Source organism: Pinus tabuliformis, chromosome 6 (genome assembly GCF_031772625.1).
Source record: "Pinus tabuliformis cultivar Carrire ecotype Pingquan chromosome 6, CPIR1, whole genome shotgun sequence".
NCBI classification, from domain to species: Eukaryota; Viridiplantae; Streptophyta; class Pinopsida; order Pinales; family Pinaceae; genus Pinus; species Pinus tabuliformis.
This window is the reverse complement of record NC_142292.1, coordinates 1,636,170,120-1,636,190,554: the sequence shown is the minus strand read 5'-3', so window position 1 is coordinate 1,636,190,554 and position 20,435 is coordinate 1,636,170,120. Positions and strand designations below refer to the sequence as shown.

Genomic DNA, 20,435 nt, shown 5'->3' with positions numbered 1-20,435 from the left:
TTTTCAACTTGAATGAACAGTCTAATTTTTTAAATGGCATCTAAGGAAGAATCAGCTGATGTTTAGGGCTTTGATTTTACCAGGTTCATATCACTCAAGGAGACTATGAGGGTACAGCTGTTATTGTCTCTTGGATTACACTCTCCATGGTGAAAGAATGTCTGGGTGCCTTCCTCTTTTTGCAGCTCTGCATTTATGTCGCTAACCAAAGGCCTGTAACAAAATATTGCATATATGTGGATAACTAAAAGTCTATAACAAAAGTGTAAAAGTATGTGAACAGATAATGATGGATTGCATACTGATGACAGAGTGGTGGTATGGTATGTGTGAACACAGGAGGGTTGAGAGGCTTCGACAATGTGCTATGGAAAGTGCAAAAGTATAGAGGAGGGAGGAAGCCATCTATTCAGTTCACTTACCACAGTGTGGACGGCGAAGAAGGTGAGCCATCTAGATTTAATGTGGATTCAGAATATGGGTGGGAGGCCTAATTCTCATCTCATTCTTGTTGTTATTGTACAGAAGTATTTAAATTTAAACATCTTGACATTTTCCATTTTACTCATATAAAATATTAACCATTATGCTGATGCATATATAACCTGCAAATTAAGCTATTGACTTCCATTAACATGCATGCAGCGTTCATTTAGAAAAATAATAAGCAATGTTTTGGAATAGTTGTTGATCTCATCTAATCCCATCCCATCCCATGTAGAAGCCAAGCCTGCATTTCTACAGATTTTAAAATCCCATCTCCTTGGATGGGGTTTGGTTGAAATAAGGGATTGTGGGTTTCCAAGTTGAAAATACTGGTAGGTGCTAAAGTGAAGTGATGGGAGATTTTGAAGCATGGAATGAACTTGATGGGAATTGCAGACCTACTAATTGCCTGCCTTGAGGGGAATTACAGACCTATTAACTGCCCTCATAATTAGGAGGGAAATTGCAGACCTATCAACTGCCCTGATAACTACGAGAGATGCTGGTGAACTTGTTGTTTCTTCCATTAATGATTTGATGGATGGAAAATCACAATTCTGAAAACTGCAATTTTACCAATGAAATGGAAATGGATTTGTAGACCCTGTTTTCATTGGAAAAGCTCCTCACTGCAATTTCAATAATCAAAGAATTGTAATTCAACCCAGCCATCACAATTCCGACCAGAAAACTCACCTAAAAGAACGGGATATTTGCTCCTTAATTATTGATTATTAATATTGTTGACAGATAATCATATTGGGTAGCTCTGTCTCTTCTTCTTCTTTGTTATTTTCAACTTGAATGAACAGTCTAATTTTTTAAATGGCATCTAAGGAAGAATCAGCTGGTGTTTAGGGCTTTGATTTTACCAGGTTCATATCACTCAAGGAGACTATGAGGGTACAGCTGTTATTGTCTCTTGGATTACACTCTCCATGGTGAATGAATGTCTGGGTGCCTTCCTCTTTTTGCAGCTCTGCATTTATGTCGCTAACCAAAGGCCTGTAACAAAATATTGCATATATGTGGATAACTAAAAGTCTATAACAAAAGTGTAAAAGTATGTGAACAGATAATGATGGATTGCATACTGATGACAGAGTGGTGGTATGGTATGTGTGAACACAGGAGGGTTGAGAGGCTTCGACAATGTGCTATGGAAAGTGCAAAAGTATAGAGGAGGGAGGAAGCCATCTATTCAGTTCACTTACCACAGTGTGGACGGCGAACAAGGTGAGCCATCTAGATTTAATGTGGATTCAGAATATGGGTGGGAGGCCTAATTCTCATCTCATTCTTGTTGTTATTGTACATAAGTATTTAAATTTAAACATCTTGACATTTTCCATTTTACTCATATAAAATATTAACCATTATGGTGATGCATATATAACCTGCAAATTAAGCTATTGACTTCCATTAACATGCATGCAGCGTTCATTTAGAAAAATAATAAGCAATGTTTTGGAATAGTTGCTGATCTCATCTAATCCCATCCCATCCCATGTAGAAGCCAAGCCTGCATTTCTACAGATTTTAAAATCCCATCTCCTTGGATGGGGTTTGGTTGAAATAAGGGATTGTGGGTTTCCAAGTTGAAAATACTGGTAGGTGCTAAAGTGAAGTGATGGGAGATTTTGAAGCATGGAATGAACTTGATGGGAATTGCAGACCTACTAACTGCCTGCCTTGAGGGGAATTACAGAGCTATTAACTGCCCTCATAATTAGGAGGGAAATTGCAGACCTATCAACTGCCCTGATAACTATGAGAGATGCTGGTGAACTTGTTGTTTCTTCCATTAATGATTTGATGGATGGAAAATCACAATTCTGAAAACTGCAATTTTACCAATGAAATGGAAATGGATTTGTAGACCCTGTTTTCATTGGAAAAGCTCCTCACTGCAATTTCAATAATCAAAGAATTGTAATTCAACCCAGCCATCACAATTCCGACCAGAAAACTCACCTAAAAGAACGGGATATTTGCTCCTTAATTATTGATTATTAATATTGTTGACAGATAATCATATTGGGTAGCTCTGTCTCTTCTTCTTCTTTGTTATTTTCAACTTGAATGAACAGTCTAATTTTTTAAATGGCATCTAAGGAAGAATCAGCTGATGTTTAGGGCTTTGATTTTACCAGGTTCATATCACTCAAGGAGACTATGAGGGTACAACTGTTATTGTCTCTTGGATTACACTCTCCATGGTGAATGAATGTCTGGGTGCCTTCCTCTTTTTGCAGCTCTGCATTTATGTCGCTAACCAAAGGCCTGTAACAAAATATTGCATATATGTGGATAACTAAAAGTCTATAACAAAAGTGTAAAAGTATGTGAACAGATAATGATGGATTGCATACTGATGACAGAGTGGTGGTATGGTATGTGTGAACACAGGAGGGTTGAGAGGCTTCGACAATGTGCTATGGAAAGTGCAAAAGTATAGAGGAGGGAGGAAGCCATCTATTCAGTTCACCTACCACAGTGTGGACGGCGAAGAAGGTGAGCCATCTAGATTTAATGTGGATTCAGAATATGGGTGGGAGGCCTAATTCTCATCTCATTCTTGTTGTTATTGTACATAAGTATTTAAATTTAAACATCTTGACATTTTCCATTTTACTCATATAAAATATTAACCATTATGCTGATGCATATATAACCTGCAAATTAAGCTATTGACTTCCATTAACATGCATGCAGCGTTCATTTAGAAAAATAATAAGCAATGTTTTGGAATAGTTGCTGATCTCATCTAATCCCATCCCATCCCATGTAGAAGCCAAGCCTGCATTTCTACAGATTTTAAAATCCCATCTCCTTGGATGGGGTTTGGTTGAAATAAGGGATTGTGGGTTCCCAAGTTGAAAATACTGGTAGGTGCTAAAGTGAAGTGATGGGAGATTTTGAAGCATGGAATGAACTTGATGGGAATTGCAGACCTACTAACTGCCTGCCTTGAGGGGAATTACAGACCTATTAACTGCCCTCATAATTAGGAGGGAAATTGCAGACCTATCAACTGCCCTGATAACTACGAGAGATGCTGGTGAACTTGTTGTTTCTTCCATTAATGATTTGATGGATGGAAAATCACAATTCTGAAAACTGCAATTTTACCAATGAAATGGAAATGGATTTGTAGACCCTGTTTTCATTGGAAAAGCTCCTCACTGCAATTTCAATAATCAAAGAATTGTAATTCAACCCAGCCATCACAATTCCGACCAGAAAACTCACCTAAAAGAACGGGATATTTGCTCCTTAATTATTGATTATTAATATTGTTGACAGATAATCATATTGGGGGTGTAGCAGCTAATAGTAAATCTTTGTTTGCTGTTATTTAAAATAAGAATAGTGTCATGCAGGTTTTCCTGGTGACCTGGATGTATCAGTGACTTATACAATAAGTGGAGACATGGAGCTGAGACTTGATTATGAGGCAATACCGAGGAACAAAGCTACGCCTGTGAGCTTAACCACTCATGCTTACTGGAACCTTGCAGGGCATAACAGCAGTAGGGATATACTGGACAATGCTGTCAAAATATGGGCTTCACATTATACTCCCACAGATGATCATCTGATTCCAACAGGCCAGATATTGCCTGTGGAGGGAACTCCGTTGGACTTCAGGAAAGAGACGATTGTTGGCACCAGAATTAATAAAGTGAAGAGTAGGCAGAGGCCCCCTGGGTTCGATAACAATTATGTTCTGGACGGACCCAAGTTGAAGAATGGGCTGAGGATTGCTGCGAGGATGAAGGATCCTTGGAGTCGCAGGGTGATGGAGGTGTGGTCCACTGCTCCAGCGATGCAGTTCTATACCAGTAATAATCTCAAACACACTGTGGGCAAAGGGGGCTTCCTGCACAAGCCACACACAGCACTGTGCTTCGAGACTCAGGGTTTCCCCAATGCAGTGAATCAGCCTAATTTCCCCTCTGTCATTGTCCAACCCGGCCACATCTACAGGCAAACCATGCTCTACAGGTTCTCACTGGATAAAGCTCCCATATGACATCTAAATTTTAGTCCAGCAATAATGCTGCACAAGTTCTCACTGCTCAGTGGATAAACAGATTCTTGTGTTTAATGGGCACCCTATTTCCATTGTAACCCCAGCAAGCAATAAGAGAATTCCACCAATAATTTCCTATTTCCAGCAATAAGAGAATTCTCAGAGGATCTGTATTTTTTATTGTAAGTCCAGCAATAAGAGAACAGAACAAATAATGCTCTAAAAGTTCTCAGTGGATAAATAGATTCGTGCGTTTATTATTTCCATTGAAGTCCAGCAACAATACAGAGAATTCTCAGACAGAGAATCAATATCTGTATATGTCTGCCTCTGTGCACTTACAGGACATTGGTTTTCATTTGACGGGGAATTTGGTTTTGTGTTTGGAAGTATAAAATGAAGTGAAAATAAAAGAAAATCGTGAAAGTGAATCTCATATATATATGTCTGCCTCTGGGCTTTCTCGTTAAATGTGTGTATTACAAAATGTTGGTTCCATTTGACCGGGAATAAATTGGTTTTCATTTGGCTTTTACCATTGGTGTTACATGTTTTTTTTTTTCCAATTATATATTTTAGTTTTAGTTAGAAATATTATTGCACCTAAAATCATGATATTTTTTGTCCAGGTGTAAAAATCTATCATAGTTATGATGTTGTTTAATAAAATTTATATGATGTTGTTTAATAAAATTTATTGTATTAAATATGATATGATATTTTTTGTCCAGGTGTAAAAATCTATCATAGTTATGATGTTGTTTAATAAAATTTATTGTATTAAATATGATATAAATAATTTTAAGGGTGTGAGAATTTCGTTGTTTTTTTTTTTTTTTCCTTCTCAGATTTTTGAGTTATATATATATGTTTTAAAAAATAATTTCATTTATTTAAGATTATGATTTCGATTAAATTTCAGTTTTTAATTACTATTTATTATAATATTATTTATATATTTATTATAATATTATTTATATATTTGAATATTGTGGTTATTTTATCTTAGCTACAATGATTTGGTGAAAAATAGGTTCAAGTTTTGGAGACATGTTGTTATTGGTCTGTATGTGGCATTTATGAAATAGTTGTATGTGAAGTATAAAATGGATTTTTAGACGGAATACAACAATACAATTTCTAGTGATATTGTGATTGCTTGTTGCTCAAAATGCACTTTCGAATGCATAAATGGATTCAACACCCTAAAAAACCCATGAGACACTCAAACTAGTGTGATTTCTTGTTGCTTAAAATGCACTTTTGAATGCATAAACAGATTCAACACTCTAAAAAACCCATGAGACACTCAAACTTTGCAGATTAAGCTACTTAAACTTATGATTCTTAAAAACCCTTACGGGATTTCGGAAAAATGACAAAAAAAAAAGTGCCCCCAAAAAAAGGTCAGTTCATCTATTAGTTAGACTAGGTACCTTGTGTAATAGTGACAACCAATCTTTCAAAGCTACCAAGTCTCTAGGAATTCAATAAAATAAAGAGTCAAAATCATTGCAATTTAGTAAGCTAGGGAGCCGTCAAGAGTAGTTAAACTTACTAAACATATGTTTCATATTATTAAATCTATGCAAGTTCAAAAGTAGTCTTATCTTCAATCTTCATTTTATCATAAAAATTTTAATTTAGTTAGTCTATTAACGAGTTCATTGTGTACGTTGTTAGCATTGATATGAATCTTCACTATACTTGTTTGTTTTAAGCTAAAAATGTTTAAAAAATCATCTTTATCAACTACATTAATATTGATAAGGTCTTTGTGACATTTCCACTTCTTATTAATGATCCCATTATCTTTTTTATTACCAACATTAGGGTTAAATATCATATGCTTATAAACTTTTGACATAATCTATATTATTAGTACAATCGATTTTTCTCATATGTCTGTATAGTTAATCTAAACCTTAGAATCTCTAGCTCACTCCTTTTCCAATTTATAATAGCTACTATTCATATTAGAAGATACAAAACTAACCATGACTCAACTTCATAGATTTATGCTTATATTTTACAATCATGGCTTTAGTTTCTATTGAAGAACACCATGCCTCAATCAAGAGAATGGACTCAAGAGCATTTCCTTTTCTAGATTTATTTAATTATAATCTAATTCCTTTGCAAACCCAAACTTCACAAGTTGGGATAATTAAAATGTTGAAAATGAATTTTTTTCCTTATCCTAGTTCCAAGCCTCAACATTCCTACATTTGTTTCCAATACCAAAGTAAGCGTTCAAACCACAAATCATCATCTTCTTCATGCTATGGTTTTAATTTAAATTTAATGCCCAAGTATATGTAGGTGCAATCACCATAAAAGTAAAATTGAAAATGAGTTAATTTTTAGAATTTTTATCCTTCTCTTAGTTTATCAATATTAATGGTAAGCTCACCATTTTTCCAAAAATCTTGAAGAACATTAAGTTGCTTGTAAATATCACCAATATTTATTTGCGCATCGAAGCTAAATGGATTATAAATGTAGCTTGAAGAGATTTTGAAGAAGGGGTATGTACATCCAAGTGTGTCACTTTGGGGAGCCTCGATGCATTTTTTCAGAAATAAAGATGAAACATTAAGGTTGTGTAATGATTTCAGACAACTGAATACCGTGTTAGAGTCAGTATTTGCATATTGCCATCAGTGATCAAAACTTCTCTTTTATATCATACTAGTGTCCTATGTTGGAATTTTTTCATTCCACCTAGGTCATCGTGTAAAAATTTACTCACTGATGGTAGCCCAAGTTGAAACCCCATCCCCTCTCAAAAATTTATATTTGCTGGCCCACCTTCATGTGTCTTGTTGAGCATACATTGACTATAAAAGCTCTTTCATCATGGTTTGTGTTAGTCAAGTCCACCTGAAGTCCAATCATTCAAGGTCCCATTAGGTCACTAAGTTTTATTTTCCAAGGTCCAATAAAACACCATTTCATTGCATAAGGCCAACAAAGTATGAGAGTGAAGCAAATAATATCCCTTTGTAGTCAAACAATGGTTTACAAGCATGTAACCATGGTTGCTAAAGTTCCAATTTTGATTTTAAGTAAGAATTTCTTTCCATTTTGTAATTTTATTTCAAAAAAGAGAGATGTAATAATTTTTATTTATTTATGTAATTTTATGTTTATGTAGTAAGTCACTATTCTTAGCTCTTTACTCAAACTCCATTGCCAATATCATCCAAACTAAAGTAAAAAGTGAAGATTGCCAAAACTTCAGCATCATCCACCTGCAAAGGAAAAAGTCGGAAAGAAAATTAGCAAAGAGGACAAAAAGAGGTCAAATGAAACATTAGAAAGTGGGTTTGAAAAGAAAAAGATCGAATTCACTCACCTATAAAGGACTTCTTGGCTTCAAAATCAGCTTCATTTGCCTCCTAACACTCATTGAGAAAACCCCAAGAGAGCCTTTTCACAGTTCTGGGCAAAATCAGTAGAAACAGGGCAGGTGTTGCATGTTTTCTTCTGGCGCTGCATGTTCTCTTCTGGCACTGCGCGTTTCCTTAAGGCATTGCGCATTCCCTTAAGGCGTTGTGCGTTTTCCCGAGGCACTGTGTGTTTGTCCAACAATGCTCCAGTCACCTCCTCACCTCCTCTAAATCCATTTCAACCTCAAAACAAGTAAGTACTAGCTAAGGGATGTGCTTATCCTCCTCCTCAAGTCAATTCCTAAGTGTTTGAAAGGTTTTATTGAAGATTTCGTTTAATTGTTATATCTAAACTCTAGATCTCCCCCAAAAACTACCTTCCACTCTCATTCCCTTTTATACATTTCCCTCTATCCTCCTCCCCTTTCCCTAAACCTTTTTATCCCACATACCCTCTAACCCTTTGTCCTAAAACCCTAAGTCCTAGGTGATACAACTACCTAGGCTGTCAAACCCCCTATATTGAAAGCAAATTTCCCCCATCCCCAAACTATCATACTACTACCCTATATCCCTCTCTAATACAAATATCCCTTCACCCATCGTCTTCATCTTTACCCTTCCCCATTTACTATTCCCTAAAAATTGCTTTCCCCTACCTTAAACCTCCCTAGGGTTTGATACTAAACACCATGATAGAAGAGGAATATATGATCTCTATGCAGGTACAACAATGTTGCAACAATAGTAATCTTAGTGATGACCTTGATAGTGCAATGATAATAAAGACCTCGGTGAAGCAACAATGATGATGATGAACTCAACAGTGAAAAAGAAGAGGATTGGTGTGTTGTTCTTAGAGTGGCCTAATAATTCAAGGTTCATGGTCTTGGTATTCGTCATTTGGAATCTCTATAAGAATAATTGTGTGTGGGTTTTCCTCTCAAAGAGTGAGAGGTTTTGGCCCTGGCAAAAAGCCAACATCTTGTGTTCTTGTCTCTTGTATTTTGGTAACTGTTTGATGAAGTAAGAAATACACACGCTAATGATATCAAGAGAATATTGTGCTAATAAGAAAAAATTAAAATACCTCACAAATAGTTATCATGCTAAGAAGAATCACAATAACTACATTTGCTCTAGATTCTTCAACAAATACTAAATAAGTGTAAGTACTAATATCAGGAAAGATTAATCTGAGAGAGTGCTTAGATGACTATTGGGAATTCTTAAATCCAAAGTTTTCCATTGTAGAGTTAGCATTGGGGAGTCCGAGGAGGTTAGGATAAAAAAAATATTTCACAATAATTCTCTCCAATTTCTGATGCTCAATAAAGGTGATCTTAAGGGACGCAAGAAAATATTCTTTGATAATGTGTTAATATTGAAGAGTAGGAAAGGGTAAGAACTTCAATGTTGAAATAATTGATTTATATTTGATTTGTGATCTTTGATACAGGGTGTTGTGAGGGGAACAAAAGAATACCCTGAAATGTCATTGATGTCAGAGAGTTGGAAGAAGAAGGTTTAATGATGGATGTAATAGATTATGATATTCAACTTCCAAAATAGGGATTTTATAGGGAAGTAGAGAATACCCCAACAAGTAAGTCTTGGAGCCTATTCAAAGGGTGATCTTCAAAGGATTTCTTTGTTAGAATCCTTAGATTGATGGGAAGAGGACTATGAAGGGGCCCCATATGATTGTTGAATATTTCCAATTAGTAGGGGGAGGTTGTTGGGCACAACACTCACTTGTAAACTAATTAAATGAAAGTAAATGGAAATAGCATGAACTTTCTTAAGAGAAAGGAAATAACTACTCTACTAATAAAATGAAGTGAATACAGTCCCTTAATTCTACTTATAGGAAATGAAATAAACTATTTCTCTCTGGTCAACGAGTTTGATGCTTTAACTCCAATTTCTAGAGTGGTTGACTATGTTGGTTGTATGGAGGGACCACATTCAAGTATAGTCAAAGCACATTTGCACATTTTGCCACTAGAAACCCTATTTCTTGCTACCAATCAATGAAATTCTTTTGTAAATTTATGGTATTAACAATTTCATCATTTTTCTAGCATATTATTATGTGGGTGGGAGTATAACTCCATAGGACTTAGAAAAAATAAATTCCTCATCCCACCCTTATTTGGGACCTATCTCAATAGACTCCTTTCACCAGAGTGATCACCCTAGCACATCTCTTTAGTAATCATTTTCTTCATGGATTGACTTGACCCATTACTTGAAACCTATCTCAATAGCCTGAAAAAGCATCATGAAGCACATTTGTACCACTCTCCAATAAAAAAAAATCTATTGAATCTCCTTCTATTTGAATACTATAAGTAACTATCTCAAAAACTATATATTTAGCTTGGAACTATGTGCGAGGAATTGCATCACCAAATAGGTCATGCTCAATCCTTAGCTAAGTAAAGGTTTTCTTTAGTCCATGTTAAAATTAACAAACTAAACTCGGTCCCCAAACAACTATCCCAAGTCATCACAATCTATAATAATTCAATCAACAATCATAACAATGAGAGGGAGTTGAACCAATTAATAACATAAGGCCTAACTCTAATGAATTTTCTTGTTATCCTATCACTCATACATGGCATCAACTCCCTAAAGTGGAGCTAAAAAAAATTATCATTCCAATCCCATAGCCTATATCACTCACATGGAACAATAATTTTCCATACTTGGAATCATTGAAAACTTAATGAAAAGTCATGTGGGTGTTTTATATTTAGATATTGAATGGTGGAAATGGTGGAAATAGCATAAGAACTTCCATAGAGGTTATATTACTTGGACAAAACATTTCATAGATATCTATGAAAAAATTGAACTAGACACCCATTATTTATTCTATTTGACTAAGCTTAAACAATCAACTATAGTTAAACAATTCCTACGCTCTTGTATCGGGTAGGGTCGTGCCTCGTTGTTTCTCTGTCTGTCTATTTCGAAGTGTTTGCTGTTTGTAGTCTTTACTTGGTCTGTTGTCGAGGGTTGTGGCTTCAGCCTCACTATTTCATGGTTCTGTGTATTTATGCCTCCGGGCTATTAACTTATGAAATTATAATTATGTCGGCTCTGTGGTTAACTTTTGAACTCGTAGTTATATTCAGCACTAATGAATCTACCTTTTGAATCTCTTTCTCTATAAATGCATTCTATTTACCTTTACTTATGCAACTATTAAAGAAAAAAATGCAACAACTAAGTTTTAGGAGAAACCTCACTATGGTAATGCACAAGTTCTTGCCTCTCATCTTACCATCTCTCCTTCCCCAAATTTGTGTAAAAAAAACAACATAAGTTAAAAGGCAAATTGTTTGTACACTTCTTCAGCAATGATGCCAAAATTGTTAGTAAATTCAATCAAACTATAATTTCATTACATCTAATCTATCAATCTCGGTTTGTAAGGATGTGAAGTGTAATGTAAAATATATGGTAGAATTTGGCTTCTAATCTATCTCATAAAAAATGAAATTAAAAATAAATTTTAGTCTATTGAAAATAACTGACAACTAAATCATAGTTCTAAAAGACTTATAGATCTTCATAAACGTCTAGAGAATTTTAATGATTTCGATAACAAAAATCTTCAAATATTTTTAATATAATTGTTTGAAATTTTAAAGCTTAATTCCTATTCAATCGAAAATATCCTTTTGATTACCCTTCATTATATTGACACACACAAGAAAATAAAATTCACACTACTAAGTCAATTGAAAGCACAATGCAAGAAAAAAACCAAAGTGATTACTGTGTTCTAGATATTCTTTGATTATAAACTCTATTAAAATTGTTATTAAATCTTTTAAACAAAGAGCTATGAAAAAGAACTTATAAAAACACAGTACTATATCTATGAACATAGAAGACTAAAGACGAAAGAAACTATATTATTTAAAAGTAATAAAGCCCATCAAATGAGAAGCAGTGTGCGTCCTAGTATAGGGGGGCCTCCTAGTTGAGTCGCATGCACTAAGAGACATTAGAACCTGTAACTATTAATTGAAGTCACATCAAAAAACACATTCATGCATATGGAAGATATAACTCCGATGGATCAAGACTATATCAGAAGCATAAAGTTTATACCAAAAAAAAAAGATTCTCTAGGGTTTTACTTTTTTGGGTTTACCTAGGTTAGGCTTAGATATTCAAGTAAAAGGTCTACCTGGGTTAGGCTTAGATATTCAAGTAAAAGGTCTACCTGGGTTAGTCTTATATTCAAGTAGAATGGTTGTCACCGTAGCCCCTAAGGTTCAGTGAAAGTTCAGTGAATAATATATTTTTGAAAGGTAAAAAGATAAGAATGATATTAAATCAAAAAAACTTTACAACAAAGTGCAAAAAAACTTTACAACAAAGTGCATTTATGAAAGGTAAGATGATAAGAATGAAGTAAGAATTGATTTTAAAATGTTCAGATTTTTGAAAAGTTAGAAGATAAGAGTGATATTAAATCTAAAAAATCACTTTACCTTTTATGAAATGTAAGATGATAAGAATGAAGTGAAAAATGTTCAGATTATAGAATTCAAGATTTAGTGTTAGTTTGTATAAAATTCTATTTTTATAATTTGTAAATTCTTTGATAGATTTATTTTTAAAATAAACTATACTAAATTATTTTATATTATGCAAATAAACTGAACTTCTAAATTATATTTTGAAAATAAATTGAACTTCTATACGTATGCAAAGTGTGAAATGTATATGGTTTATAACATATCATCCGTGAACAAAAGATTTATCAGGCCAGAAACTGGTTTTGGTGTGCAAGTCCCTGGCTAATGTCATAGTATCCTTCCTCACTTTGTTACTAACATTGTAAACGGTTTCAGTGCCATGCCACATGGGCGATCTTTGGTTTGTGGCTGTTTTCTATGTGATATTTCAGGTGATCTTACTGTAGTGGCATAACTGGATGTCCCTATTTTGGGATTATTGTGTGTATTTTAACATTGTTGTTGGGATTATTTCTCTGAAGAATTTTCAACTTCAAAAGAAGTCAAAATGGCAAAAGTATTTTTTGTTTTGGGAATTCTCCAACATTTGTACCTCACTCTGCTGCAGTGGGATTATATTAGAATATCTGAAAACAAATATCTAAACATTTTAATACTCATAATAAATTCCATTGTAGACCTTGATGTTCTCCCTGTGTTTTATACATTATCCTATGTTAAAATGTCTATTAAGTATCTAATAGAGATGCGAGGAAGGAATTACCGAGAGAAGTTGCAAGTGGGTTAATGTAATGGTTAGAAATTCACAAATTGCCTGTGGAGCTCCCAAGTCACCATGACATCATGGTTGCTGAAGGAGCACATAGTTACATTTGAGCATTTTTCTTTACTGACTCAGACTCAAAATCAAACATATTAGAGCACGGTTCTTACAATTCCTCTACTAATTATAGCAACCATCGCTTTGGCAGTGGACTGCCTGCCCCTCCTCCTGCTTATTAGTCTTCTTTTATACATTAGGTAGGTACGGTGCTTATCTTACCGTGGTCAAGCAAGTTGTGAAATGTATATGATTTATAACATGTCATCCATGACAAAAGATTTATCGGGCCAGAAACTGGTTTTGGGTTTTGGTGTGCAAGTCCCTGGCTAATGTCATAGTCTCAATAGTCACTGCTAGACATGTCAGCATTCACACTGGCTTTGACACCTTCAAACCTTACTATACTTCAATTCGTTCTATTATTATAATAAAGTATTATTGTTTGTACTATTCAATTTTTCCTGGTAAAAATAGTACTAGAGTACATTCCATACATTGCAATTTCATACTGACCTCCCATCATGGTGTTGTCCTTTCAACCTAAATATGGAGGAGATTAAGCCCTTTCATTGCTTCCACCGACAGTGTGTGAAACCATCTAATTTCGACCTAACTCAACATAAATCTCAGGGCCATATCTGCACTTCACGTGTATTGCTTGTACTACCAGATTTCGGTTCCTTTCTTCTTCTCTATCAATCTCATTTCAATAAATTATAAATTACGGACATTCATTGACGCAGTTTCAGAAAGGGTTTCCCCTGCATATTGGGCTCACATGAATAAATGAGACAGAGCAGGCTCGACTGGGGTGACCTTGCAACACATTCACAGGACTAATGGAGAGATCAAGAGTTTAGAGTAATGTGGATGTGTTCCCAGGTCGCCCCAATCGAAACCTCCTCTACTACTGCTGCTTTAATGGTGTCCTCCGCTTCTCTTCACTTCTTATCTCACAACCAATACCTGCTTATCAGTCTTCTTTTATACATTAGGTAGGTACGGTGCTTATCTTACCGTGGTCAAGCAAGTTGTGAAATGTATATGATTTATAACATGTCATCCATGACAAAATATTTATCGGGCCAGAAACTGGTTTTGGGTTTTGGTGTGCAAGTCCCTGGCTAATGTCATAGTCTCAATAGTCACTGCTAGACACGTCAGCATTCACACTGGCTTTGACACCTTCAAACCTTACTATACTTCAATTCGTTCTATTATTATAATAAAGTATTATTGTTTGTACTATTCAATTTTTCCTGGTAAAAATAGTACTAGAGTACATTCCATACATTGCAATTTCATACTGACCTCCCATCATGGCGCTGTCCTTTCAACCTAAATATGGAGGAGATTAAGCCCTTTCATTGCTTCCACCGACAGTGTGTGAAACCATCTAATTTCGACCTAACTCAACATAAATCTCAGGGCCATATCTGCACTTCACGTGTATTGCTTGTACTACCAGATTTCGGTTCCTTTCTTCTTCTCTATCAATCTCATTTCAATAAATTATAAATTACAGACATTCATTGACGCAGTTTCAGAAAGGGTTTCCCCTGCATATTGGGCTCACATGAATAAATGAGACAGAGCAGGCTCGACTGGGGTGACCTTGCAACACATTCACAGGACTAATGGAGAGATCAAGAGTTTAGAGTAATGTGGATGTGTTCCCAGGTCGCCCCAATTGAAACCTCCTCTGCTACTGCTGCTTTAATGGTGTCCTCCGCTTCTCCTCACTTCTTATCTCACAGCCAATATACCCAAAGGTAAGGACAGATGATCCAGGTGGATATTGGTGGCCACCTGCCAAGTCCACCTAGACCCCCACCATTGTCCCTCTTGACATTTTCAGTTTCCTTAATTATAGCACAATTTACTATTTTTAGCAGTTTTCGGGTCCTGAACTTCCGGAGCCGTTTTGAGGCCCTAAACGATGTTTTTTGGGAAATCCCGCTCCTGCGATTTTTTAGATAAAAAAATCGTTGTTTGCGTTATAGTCCTCAGAAAGATCTTTTCAACGGGCTATCATGCGCGTAAAACGGAGATCGTATGCCAAAGTTACGACCCCGGGAAGTTGATGTACCAATTTACCCAAACGGGGCCCATAGTTTGGCGTTTTCATCTTCTAGGGTTAGGTTTTGGAATGTTTAGGGTTTTCCATTGTTTCTCAATAATAAATAGGCCTTCGAGCCTCATTGTAAAGACAGTTCGGAACAGTTCAGAGGCATGTAGCCGACACATCTCTTCTCAGAGATAAGCTACCATCGCCCTAGCTGGGTCATTTCTATTTGTAAGCATATTTCAGTATTCTCCATTAGTGAAATGAAGTATTATTTCCGCTGTATCTCTGTTTTTATGGTTATCGCATCTCTGTATTTATGGTTATCTCTGTAATCTATTGCGTTCCTACTTAAATCCGGATCAGTGGTATCAGAGCGGTCTGCTTTTTCTCTGTTTTTCTTTGCATGTCCCCGACGAGGTCGGGATATAAGGAGTTAGGGCTTGAGCTGGTCGAACCCTTGCAAGACCAGCCTCGCAAATCTCGACGGCCTCCCATGGCGGATAAGAAAGACGAGGGAGCAGGAGATCCCATCAAAATCTTGCTCGAAGAAGCCCTCGAGCGACAACGGAACGCGATGATGGACAACTTTGCCCAAATCCTTCAGCGGCTACCCAAAGGTGACGCATCAGCTTCCAGCAGCTACTCTGGAAACGCCACACCGTTTAAGGTACAAGTTAATTTTGACATCCCCATCTTCGAGGGTCAAATAGACGCAGATGCCGTAGATAAATGGTTAAATCTGCTAGATGGGTATTTTTCTGTTCATGAATTTTCAAGTCGGGAAAAGATTGTTTTCGCTCTTCTCAAAGCAGCCCCCCACGTCAAGGACTGGTGGGAGACCTACTGCGAGCAGAAGGATGAAACTACAGGCTCGCTATTCTCAGCCGCACCCACCTGGAATTCATTCCGAGATGCCATCAAGGAGCAATACTACCCTGTTGGAAGCTATGAGGATGAATACATAAAGTGGACCACGCTGCGGCAGGGAAGGGATCAAGATGTGCCAGAGTTCACCAATCTTTTCCATACCCTTCGCACGAAGTTGGGTATCAAGGATTCGGAGCAGCATTTGATACTCAAATACCGCGGCTGCCTGCACAAGTACATCCAGGAAGAAATGGAATTCCTGAACATCTCATCGCTCGGCATAGCATACCGATATGCCGTCAAGATCGAGCAGAAGTTTAAACAAAAGAAGCGAGACTTTGGATCTACAAATCCAAAGCAAGGGAAAGGTGCTCCTAAACCACAGAACAAGGGACAAAGCCAAGGCGGGGCAGCCCAAGACAACCCGCAAAAGCTACAAGCAAAGAACAGTGCCGCAAAGCCGAAAAAGGACACGGGAAAATGGTGTGAGTTCCATAAGAGCTCCACTCACAACACAAGTGAGTGTCGGGCCAAGCAGTCACTGATGGCTGAACTAAAGGTTTCAGAATCAGATGCATGTTCCGACTCTGAGTCAGAAACCGACAAGGGGAATGACAAAGGGAAGCAGATCATTGATGCGGATCCCAACGCCACTGTTGCTACTGCCAAGATCCAGAAAAATGAACCCGAAGATCCAGAGGAGGAGGAGCGTCTCTTCCACTCCCAGATGTGGGTAAGGGGCTCCCCACTACAGTTCATTGTCGATAGCGGGAGCCAAAAAAACCTCATTTCGGCAGAGGTCGTGAAGCGGTTGGGCTTACCGACCACAGCACATCCACAACCGTACACTATCGGGTGGCTGCACCAAGGACGGGATCTTCGCGTGAGCCAACAGTGTCGCCTTCCATACAACATCAAGCCCTTCACAGATGAGGTATTGTGTGACATTGCTCCACTTGAAGTTTGTGATGTATTATTAGGACAACCATACTTGTGGAAGCGACATGCTGTGTATGAATCAAGGCCCCGTGCTGTTATTATTACTTTGGGAAATCAGTTGTACAGGATACCAGAGGTAGCACCGCCTACTGCCATCTCTTTGATTACTGCAAAACAATGCAGTAAGCTCATTTCAAAAACTGGAAAATTTGTTTTCCTGATGATACGCCCTCAAGGAAAGAAGAAGACGGTGGCCACAACCTCCAGACAGGGCCCCTCTGCACGACAACTACAGATGGACAAGGTCGTGGAGGAGTACGAGGACATCTTCACCTCCCCCGTAGGGGTTCCTCTGCACTGTCAGGTCAAGCACTCCATCGATCTGACCCCAGGTGCACCCTTACCCAATGGACCAATTTATCGGCGCTCCGTTTTGGAGAACGATGAAATCAAGAGGCAGATTCAGGAGCTTCTGCAAAAAGGCCACATCCGTCCGAGTTCATCGCCTTGCGGGAGCCCAATTGTGTTGGTACAGAAGAAGGATGGGACTTGGAGACTCTGTATTGACTATCGAGCGCTGAACAAGATCACTGTCCGTAATAGGTACCCGATCCCGCGGATTGATGACCTCCTAGACCAACTAAAGGGGGCAAAATATTTCAGCAAGATTGATCTGAAGTCAGGATATCACCAGGTACCAATTGAACCCTCTGATGTGTGGAAGACTGCCTTCAAAGCCAAAGAGGGCCTTTTCGAATGGTTGGTTATGCCTTTCGGGTTGACAAATGCTCCTGCAACCTTCATGAGGCTAATGGATGACATCTTGCGGCCATACACCAACTCATTTGTAGTGGTATACTTGGATGACATTCTGATCTTCAGCCAGAGTTGGGAAGAGCACCTCCACCACATCCGACAGGTTCTCCAAACACTGCGGCAACACAAGCTATGTGCCAATTTGGAGAAATGCACTTTTGGCATGACCCAGGTTCAGTATCTGGGATACATTATTGATGAACAGGGGGTGCATGTGGATCCAGCCAAGATCAAAGTCATTCGGGATTGGCCATCTCCGACCACTCTGACAGAGCTCCGCAGCTTTCTAGGTCTTGCCAACTTCTACCGCAGGTTCGTGTTGGGTTTTTCTCATATCACTTGGCCTTTGAGTCAAGTCACCAAGGGCGGGGCGAAGGCAAAATTCTTTTGGTCTGAATCTCAACAGAAGGCATTCATAGAGTTGAAAGATCGCCTCTGCACAGCACCAGTGCTCGCTTTACCAGATTTACAACAACCATTTGAGGTCGAGACAGATGCCTCTGACTATGCTATTGGGGCAGTCCTTACTCAACACGGGCATCCTGTGGCATATCACAGTGAAACACTTTCAGACACGGTCCGGAAGTATCCCACTTATGATAAAGAGATGTATTCCATTGTACAGGCTTGTCGGCAATGGAAGCACTACATTTTGGGGAAGGAAACGGTCATCCACACAGACCACCGACCCCTACAGTTCATACAGACCCAAGGGAAATTGCAGAATGATCGCCATCAGAAGTGGTCCACATACCTGCAACAGTTCCATTTGAATATCAAGTATAAGAAGGGCAGCACTAATAATGTTGCAGATTGCCTCAGTCGACCACCAATCATGGCGTTAACCACCGTCCTCAACTCTTGTGGGCACGAGACTTCTGATTGGCCACTGCTCTACAAAAGCGACCCGGAATTCGGCCACACATACCAGAACCTCTTGGAGGGTCAGCATGTTCCAGATTTTCACCTCCAGGACGACCTGTTATGCCACTTGGGTCACCTTTGTGTTCCTTCAAGCGAGCGTGCCAAGATGATTTGGGAAGCACACTATAGTCGAGTTGCTGGTCATTTCGGGGTCGAGAAAACAGTGGCAGTGCTGCAAAAGTATTTCTATTGGCCGAATCTTCGACAGGATGTTGGGAAGTACATCAGATCATGTACTGCCTGTGCCATTGCCAAACCGACCATCAAGAAGCAAGGCCTCTATACCCCACTGCCTACCCCTAGCCAACCTTGGGAATCCATCTCCATGGATTACATGTCTGGCCTTCCTTCCACTAAGCATGGAAATGACTGTGTTTTTGTAGTCGTCGACAGGTTCTCGAAGATGGCCATCATGGCGGCCTGCAAGAAGAACATCACAGCAGAAGCCACTGCTAAACTCTTCTTTGAACGAGTTTGGGTGCACTTTGGGATTCCACAGTCTATCATCTCAGATCGGGACAGTCGGTTCCTCAGTACATTTTGGTCCAGTCTCTGGTCAATGCTGGACACCAAACTCACTAAGTCCACCGCCTTCCATCCTCAAACTGATGGCCAGACAGAGGTTGTCAATAGGATGATTGTACACATTCTGCGCATGTACAACTCAAAGCATCCACGCACATGGGACGAGAGCCTCCCCTATGTTCAACACAGCTACAACCGAGCTCTTCACAGCTCCACTGGCCATAGCCCTTTTCAGGTGGGCTTGGGATTCCAGCCATTATGCCCCATTGATGTGGCCATGCCATTTGCAGCTACTCACGCAGATTCTGCTCATGTCCAGTCTGAAACAAACAAGGCGACCAGCTTCATTGAGCACATCCAACATATTCGCCAGCAGGTCCATGACATTCTGGAGAAATCAAATGCCAAGTTCAAGCAGCGACATGATCAACATCGAGTGCCACACAAGTTCCAGGTGGGTGACAAAGTCTGGTTGCATTTACAAAAGGAACGCCTTACTGGAGCCTATCGGAAACTGAGACCACTCCGATATGGTCCCTACACCATTACTAAGGCTGTGGGAAACAATGCATTTGAACTCAGCATTCCCCCATTCCTTGGCCTGCACCCAGTGTTCAATGTGGACCGCCTTCGGCCATACTTTCCACCATTGCTAGATACATCCGACATTGCAGAACAGCTCACCCCCACAGAATTAAATCCAGATTGCATGGAACAAGCTGCAACTGATCGAATCATGGACACACAGATCAAGAATACTCGCCAACAGAATATTCAACTGTATCGAGTTGTCAAAGCAGGCCAACTCCTTCACAATGGCAAGTGGCTCACCAGGGACCAAGTTCAGCAAAAGTTTCCCCATCTCATGGAGGAACTCAACGCAATGGGGACCATTGCTTCCTAAGGGGGGAGGAATGATCCAGGTGGATATTGGTGGCCACCTGCCAAGTCCACCTAGACCCCCACCATTGTCCCTCTTGACATTTTCAGTTTCCTTAATTATAGCACAATTTACTATTTTTAGCAGTTTTCGGGTCCTGAACTTCCGGAGCCG

At 38.6% G+C, this 20,435-nt stretch overlaps 1 protein-coding gene across 1 annotated transcript; it reads left to right on the top strand.

Moving 5' to 3' along the window:
- The first annotated feature begins 320 nt into the window (after nt 1-320).
- LOC149265200 (uncharacterized) lies at nt 321-4,765 on the top strand. The gene is made up of 5 exons (XM_089402044.1): nt 321-444; nt 1,389-1,427; nt 1,618-1,722; nt 2,896-3,000; nt 3,870-4,765. Exons 1-5 carry the CDS (start codon nt 321-323, stop codon nt 4,520-4,522), a joined length of 1,026 nt encoding a protein of 341 aa, XP_089258170.1. The 3' UTR covers nt 4,523-4,765.
- The last annotated feature ends 15,670 nt before the right edge of the window (nt 4,766-20,435 follow it).